Below are 7,740 nucleotides of genomic sequence, written 5' to 3'. Positions count from 1 at the left end.
CGGGGGTTGCACTCAAAGGCTTGCTATGTGAGAGGGGTCATCAGTACAAAAGTTTGAGAACCACTGTTCTAGTGCTTATTTTGGCTTTCATATCACAGTCTATTTCTTAAAACAGAATAATCATGTTTGTCAAATATGCCATTAAAACACTGGTGTTGCATATAGACTTTTAGGACAAGTGACTGAAGGTATATAAGGATGGACAGATCTGGCAATCATTGTACAAGTGTCAGTGTTTATCTCTGGCAGCTGCCATACAGAGAGTATCCACAAATGTAAAAATGCATCATTAAATGTCTGAGGGGAATGATTTATTTTTTACTGTGATGGACATAATGATATTGTCCTTGTTTGTGAAGCTTTGCAAAAAGAGTCTAAATGTAACTGTAGCTTTAAATAGTTTTACATTTTATGGCTCCTGGTTGAGGTCAAGCTCAAAGAAGCCAACACACCCTACACACCTTCTCATTTCTTCTGTATCAGACATTCTGGAGCAGATCCCCAGCTGGGGTTAATTGTCACAGTTTGATTGACTCCTGCTGAGCTATGACAATTTACACTAGCTAAGGGTCTGCCCCCTCCTCTATATTTTCAGGTTCTCTCTTCTCATTCCCAACCCTTTATTAAAAAACACACTTAAACTAGAGTATGGATCTAGATTGGGGTTTCTCAAACTTCATTGCACTGTGACCCCCTTCTGACAACAAAAATTACTACATGACCCCAGGAGGGGGACCGAAGCCCGAGTCTGCCCGATTCCCACTGCCCCAGGAGTGGGAGTCAGAGCCAATGCCCAAGCCCCACTGCCCTGGGCAGGTAAGGGTCAAAGTCGAAGCCCAAGGGCTTCAGTCCCAACCAGGGGTCCTGTAACCTGAGCCCCGCCGCCCAGCGCTGAATCCGTCAGGCTTCGGCCCTGAGTCCCACCAAGTCCAAATCAGCCCTGGCAACCCCATTAAAATGGGGTTGCGACCCACTTTGGGGTCCCGACCGACAGTTTGAGAACTGCTGATCTAGATGGTGGATGATCCTAGTAACAGGATGAGTTAAGGTCTCAGTGTTCTATGATACTCTATGATCCTGCATCTGTGCATTACTATAATGATCAGATCCATAGCTTTTACTTCTGTAATATGCCGTGTACATAGTGTTCTTTGAAAAAGTGCAAAATGTAATAGAGCATGGCACATCCAAAGGAAATCAAGTTGTTAGGGAACAAAAATGGGGTCAACGCATTAAATGGATAACTTAATGAATATTAAGACAACATCTGATACCTGCACTAAAATTCCCCCCCCCCCCAATGTAATTTTACTGTTTTATTTGATAGAGTTCAGCTTAATGATCCCTTTATTAGCCACAGGAATCAATTTTGTGAAGAGCAGGATCCTTCCCCAAGCATCATACAATTTCTCCAAGACAAATCTACAGTTTTTCCTACATACAGCTCACACGATGGTACCTGTCCAACTGAGCTTTACAGTTTCCTTTACAAACACTACATTAAATGGGACCAGAGTAAAGTTTGTACTTCGGGAGCATTCACTGGAGGAGTCTCAACAACCCAGAACAATCTCATAATATGTAAAAACAGTGGTGAAAGAAGTGGGGGTTGCCTTATGTGCATTTGTCAGATGTGTAAGCGATCTAATACTTCAGCAAAGACTAAAAATATCACTAAACTATTTGGTTACTGAAATTAGGAGAATTTAGCATCAGTAAAAAGGTAGGAGACAGTTAACTGAATAACAGAAGCTGCTAAATACTAGATTAAGTTCTGCTGAATGTGTCCTAATATTAAGCCAATTACATTTTCACCCAACTTTTAGTGTGGAAAATAGTAAAAATATTGTTTGCAAGTATTTTTAGTATTCCATATGCAAAATTATTTCAATGCCAAATTGTGCAACAGTCCCAGTACATTTCAGTACTGAAGAATAGGAAGAAAGAACCATAGTTCTGTACTACTAGCTTTGTATTACATTTTGTTATGGTTTCCATAGAACTGTATACTTGAACACACACACACACCTGGGAAAGCTTACCTCTTTTTCATCTCTAACAACTGGTTATTAAGTACAGATCTCTCCTCTTCCAGCTAAAACACAAACATCAAAAGCGAGCATTTAGTGAATACACCAAGAATCAAATGGTTTCTTCAATTTAACATATCCTAGTTTCCCCACATTTGCAGAGGCTACTGAAGCATGGAACATTTTTGGCAAAGTAATTAGTTTTCTCCAGAGTCAACATAAATGTAATCACAGATTGTTCAATGAACAGGGATGTTAGCTAGCACTTGTAGGTATAACCAGGACTTACTGCACAGACAACTGCCTCTACAGATTCCAGTGGCCTGGGTCCATGAGTACAAATTTGCAAACTAGTTTGCAAGAGTTCAGGCACCTTGATACCAATACATCATCTACTCCACCAATAATGGCTGATATAAACTGGCAACCCATCATCCAAACATAGTATCAGGAAAAACTTAACATAAACAAGGTGTGAAAGCAATGATCAACAGAGAAGGTACATGGATTAAATGAGACCTTATTAGAAAGATAGCAAGTAGGTCATTTTCAGGCTGATGAAATTCTTTGTCATTTCAGTGAGCCCTTGTTTTATACCAAATCATTATTCAGTGTGCAGCGCAGGCCAGATGTGGAATACCATCAAATTAAATTACTCCTGGGAATGCCAGTGGCACATAAGGGTGTCCAAAGAGATTGTGCACTTTGGACTTCCAGAGCAAAGTAAATTATAGTGAGAGTGAAGGTCTGTCTGTCATCCCCAGGTCTGAGGATAAGTTCAGGTCACAAGGATGTGAATTTTCATTGCCCATCCTCTAATACTGTAAGGATCCCTGCTTTAGGACTGGTTGTTCTCTTATTGCTGGGGTACAACATTACATGACTTTGTTCATATACTCATTTGAACGGCAGTAGAACCAAGAGAGAGAACTAAGGCCACTGAATTATCTAAAGGCTTAGAAGATAACAAAATTTCCTTCTATAGGAGACTGATCATATGGCCAGCAGCTGTGCAAGACCCTGTTACATGACCTCAATAGCAGGGAGCTTTGGATTATATGCCATCATATTCATCCGAGCATGTTAAAAATAGCAATTTCACTGACAGAACAAAGCACACCCCTGCTTCTGAGGATTTGTTGTCTGCCTCCTAAACACAAGCAGGCTTATTGCCTCCTTGAATTCTGTGCTTCTGTAGAAGCTGGTGGGGAAGTGGTGAAATTCTGAAGGGAGAAGGGTTTAATTTAAAAGTCCTGAAAGAAATGGTGTCCTTAAAAAGATACATATTTAACCAGGGTTCACATAAGTAGGGCACCACGTATATAGGTATCACATGGAATCTACCTCCTCCCATTGTCCTCCTATGTCCAGAATCTCAGCTCTTTCTAAGACCACCATTCACCCAGCTAGTCACTTTCCTCCGAGATATTTTTAAAAATCTCTTGCCCTCTTCTGTATCCTTCTCTCATCCTCAGATAAGACACTCGTGGATCACATCCCTTTGGCTGCCTTTTCTTGGAGTAATCAACCTGCTTTCCTTCATCAGTAGGCATTGTTTGGAGCTCCCAACAGGCCACCTGTGCAGCATTAACCTGGCACCAACAAGCAACACAGTCCAGTATCCAGTTGCTTGGGTTCCTTCTGGGATGGCCTAATTTTTCAGTGCTTAACTCCTTTTGCGCACTACCCTCTTCAGACTCTGAAAATCTCTTCATACCACCTTGCCCCCAGCCATGGTCATGATGCCCCAAAAATGTGCACCCTTTCCCCAAGTCACACTGCCACCTTGCTGTCAGCTCAGCTGCCTTTTGAATAGTTCCATGGGTGCAGAAGTTTCCCTTGCTCCTGTCTAGCTTTGCAAATTCCACAGCATTTACGAAGGATGGAAACAGAAAAGAAAATATCAGTGAAGTTGTGGGTTTCAAATCAAGAAGGGAACTTAAGCCTCCCTCTTCGTTACCTGCCTGGGGATGGTGAGCCAATGGAGTCTGCTGTATGGACCAAGTCACAAGGAGCAGCTTGTTGGTAGAAAGGGAGATGGAAAGATTATTGTAGAGAATATTAGGATATGTTTTAGGTTGATATTATTTTAGGTACCAAGTGTGTGAAAGGTAAAATATGTGGGAGGAAGTGAGATAGGGGTTTGAATCTCAGGGACTCTGCGAGGGCCCACTGAGTTGCCAGCATCACCCTGGAATCTTCATTTGAAAGTCAGCAGTTGGCGGAGGACTGTCAGGAGAGTGAGTGTGGAGACTGGCCAGTGGGAGGTGGGGTTGTCTGGGCTTGCTGAAATTGCTAAGAAGGGTCTCTCCTGGAACTTTTCCATCTGGGCTGACAGATCCAAAATGCCAAGAAAACAGTGGTGAGACCACACAGGAAGCACACTGGAGTCCATGGCTTACAAACAGGAAACCTGAACTCAAGTATGAAATAAGGCATTCTGGAGCTTGAAAAGGACAGTGGGCACATCCAGCTGTTCAATACGGAGTTCAAGCATAGATTTCAGTTGTAAAGAATACATTACAACTTTGTTAATTCAGTCTGGAGTGGAACTGTGGTGACTGGGGATTTCTGCAGTGGTCTTTGAGGAGCATCTACCATCCCTGTAAGGGACTTCCCGCTCCTGGGGACAGCGTTCCTGTAACAAGGAAGCAGAGGGAGCGGTGCCCTGAGGTAAAATTTCCAAATGAGAAGCTTGGTGGTGGCAGCAGGTGTCTGAGGCCAGTTTCATGACAGAACCCCTTTCTTCCTCCCACTCAGAGATAATTCTCTTTCCAATAATCTACTCCACTGCACATCTTTTAAGAAGTCGGTCCCAAGCAGACACCACCTACCTTACTGAGCAGGGTTAGAGAGGGGTGGATAAGTTGAGCTAACAGATCTTTCCACAATTTCTCCATTGAAGGTTAAAACTCACGTGTTGTTCTGAAGCCTGGGAACACCAACATAAAAACACTGCAAGCCAGAAAAGCTCCCCAAGCTCAGTATTTATCTGACTGCGAATCCTTTAGCTAATTACAAATATCTAATTATTTATGGATCAATATAGATGAAACCCCCTCAGTGTTTGCAGCATAAGCTACTTTAACCTTTAGATGTCAGGATAAATTATTCATGACACTACATTAATTTTGCAAAATATGTCGTGTCCACAGATTCACTAACCCAGTTGACTAACACTCTTGCTAGAATTTATATGGTTACCATAGTGACAGCTCAAAATACTTGCAACATATGCTTGATACCTGTCTTACTGTATTTTAAAAAGACACAAAAATCAAAGAGCAAAAAATGGCTACATTTTAGTTCTTTCCTTATTTTTCTAATAATATCCACTGTACAAAGAGGCAGACTCGATCTATGGCCAACTCTATGTGAAACCTGTTTCTCCTGGTTAAGATGGAATTTTACTTTGTACTCTAAAGTGTCCCCAATGTAGCAACACTCTATATTAAAATTCCTTCTCCATGGATTCACTTTACAATGTTACTCACTCTGAGGGCTTTCCTACACCTTCTGCTTGGGCCCCATATGGACTGAAAGGATAGGAGGTCTTATCCTGACATGCTCGTTCAGTTAAAAACATTCTCACTCCAAGCTGAGCAGCATCCAGCCCCTTACAGGGGCTCTGGAGCAGTTTCACTATTACCTCCATAGAGAGAGAAATGCAGAGACCTGCACTATGGATCCTGAAAGGAAACCTACATGCTAGCATCACTGTAATGGTACATTTACCTAAATGATAGTAAAAGGGAGAAGGTGATGGGATTCGGTGGGATTGTGTTAGCACAGGGCAGAGTTTCGTGAGCTAGAATCCTCAAAGAAGGCAAGCTGACTTCACAGCCATTTCATTATGAGAATCAGATGTGTCTAATGCTGTTCTCATAGCTCTGAGAGGTGCTCAGGAGTGGTGTGCAAAGGACTATTTTTAAGGGAAGGATGTTGGTCCTTTTATCTCACTGAAAGCTTGCTATTAGTTTATGAACCTCTAGACTTCATTCTAAACAGTCAAACTCCATCTGAAGCAAGAAACAGATAAAAGTTTTGCTAAGCAGAGGTCTTGCACTGAGCTGAGAGGAGCTGCATTGAACAGTTCTGTGGCACTACAATCTGCATTTTCAATTCACATTTGCTCCTTTGTACCACAGCAGGATTATCCCTGAAGTCATTTCCTTAGTATTCTAATAAGCACAGTGAATTACATGGTTTGCAGCAATGTGGATTGACTAGCAGATGGAGCAAACCCAGCAGCCAGCATTTCAGTGTTTCAAGGGCTCAGATTATTACTAAGATTCCTTCCTCACCGAGGATAATTTCATATGATACGAATGGCTACAGTAAGCATTTAAGCTGTTTCCCCTCCAAGCCCTTGGAGGACTCCTTGATACTAGACTCTTGGGACAAATCCTGCCCTCCACTCATGAGAAGGGAGTCCTGGATGCAATAGAACTGATACATTTACACTGTGCAGGAAGGTAGGATTAGATGAGCCTGGCAGGAGGTGCATTCCTCTGTGCAACAACAAAGAACAGCTCCACAAGGGCTTCTGGCTGTCAAAGAGCATGTCTGTCTGTGGGGGAACTGGGAGTCGGGCAGGCTGGGGAGAGCCAAGACTGGCAGATCCATAACTAGGTGATCCAGACAGCTATTATCCCCTGGGAAGATAGTCCAGGAGCTGCAGGGGCTACTCCAGCGTTCTCCCTCGAACCTCCCAAAGACTGGTTACTTGGACCATGCACTGAAGGCCAGGTTTGATTCAATGGATGGCCCTGCTGCCAAGGAAGCCTTTTCCAGTTGTGGTTGGTCTGAAGTAAGGAGCTGGCTGCCCCCATAGGCTCGGACATAATTTAAATGGGACAAAAAAGGCTCCCATTAGTTGTTTAAGACGACAGCATCCTATTATCATGCCACTACTCAGGAAGAGGGTGAGAGCCTGTATGCCAGGGACATTCCTCAGTCATCTTTCAAAGCACTTTGTAGAGTGAAGGATTCCATGCACTATTCCTGTCACAGCACCCAGGAGTTAGCAATTGCTCAGGCTTCAGCTCTAAGAGGTGCTTTGGAGAAAGCCTGCCCCCTCAAATCTTGGTGGAGCATGAGGTTCTGCAGCAGGACTGGAAGGGAGACTTCCAGTAAAGCTTGAAATCAGAGAACACATTAAGTGCTGTCAAAGGCACATACTGTGTGCAATGGCGACGTGTGTCTGACAGTGGCTCACATACTGCTCTTAGCCTTATTTTTTACATTGCACATCATGTCCTACAATGAGACACACTATGGTCAAAGGACACGGTGTCATAGTTCAAATGCAAACTTTGAAAAAATCATTTGAATGGTTATACTTCAGGAAGAGGTTCTTAACACAACCAGAATTATTCTATGCGAGATCTAGAATTTCAGTTAAGTCACTTAACATTCAAGTTCTAAATCTTTATTTGCAAGTACCAATGTAATAAGCTCCATCCACAATAAATGTATTTTAACATGTACAAGGTAAACAGCTTTACAGACTTTACACTGTCACCAGAAAACCTTATACCAACTCCAATCCTCTAATATCCACCATTTACACACGATACAGAAGTACACACATATGTACATTTCCACTACCATTTTCATAGAGTTCAGTAAAGTGATTTTGAACAGTATTCTCCAAACCACCTTAAAATATTCTCTCTGGAAGGATGGGTTTTTAAAAAGAACTAGTTTC

The 7,740-nt window shown here is 42.4% G+C and overlaps 1 protein-coding gene across 15 annotated transcripts in view; it reads right to left on the bottom strand.

Moving 5' to 3' along the window:
• The window catches only part of CLIP1 (CAP-Gly domain containing linker protein 1), a 136,196-nt gene that overhangs the window by 20,733 nt on the left and 107,723 nt on the right, over window positions 1-7,740 (bottom strand). For all 15 annotated transcript variants that reach the window (XM_032800750.2, XM_075059877.1, XM_075059882.1 and 12 more), the window contains one exon: window positions 2,043-2,095. In XM_032800750.2, the coding sequence (XP_032656641.1) occupies window positions 2,043-2,095 (53 nt within the window). The remainder of the gene's footprint in view (window positions 1-2,042; window positions 2,096-7,740) is intronic.

Source organism: Chelonoidis abingdonii, chromosome 22, assembly GCF_003597395.2.
Source record: "Chelonoidis abingdonii isolate Lonesome George chromosome 22, CheloAbing_2.0, whole genome shotgun sequence".
Lineage (NCBI taxonomy): Eukaryota > Metazoa > Chordata > Testudines > Testudinidae > Chelonoidis > Chelonoidis abingdonii.
The sequence above is the reverse complement of the archived record's forward strand: the minus strand, read 5'-3'. Positions and strand labels throughout refer to the sequence as shown.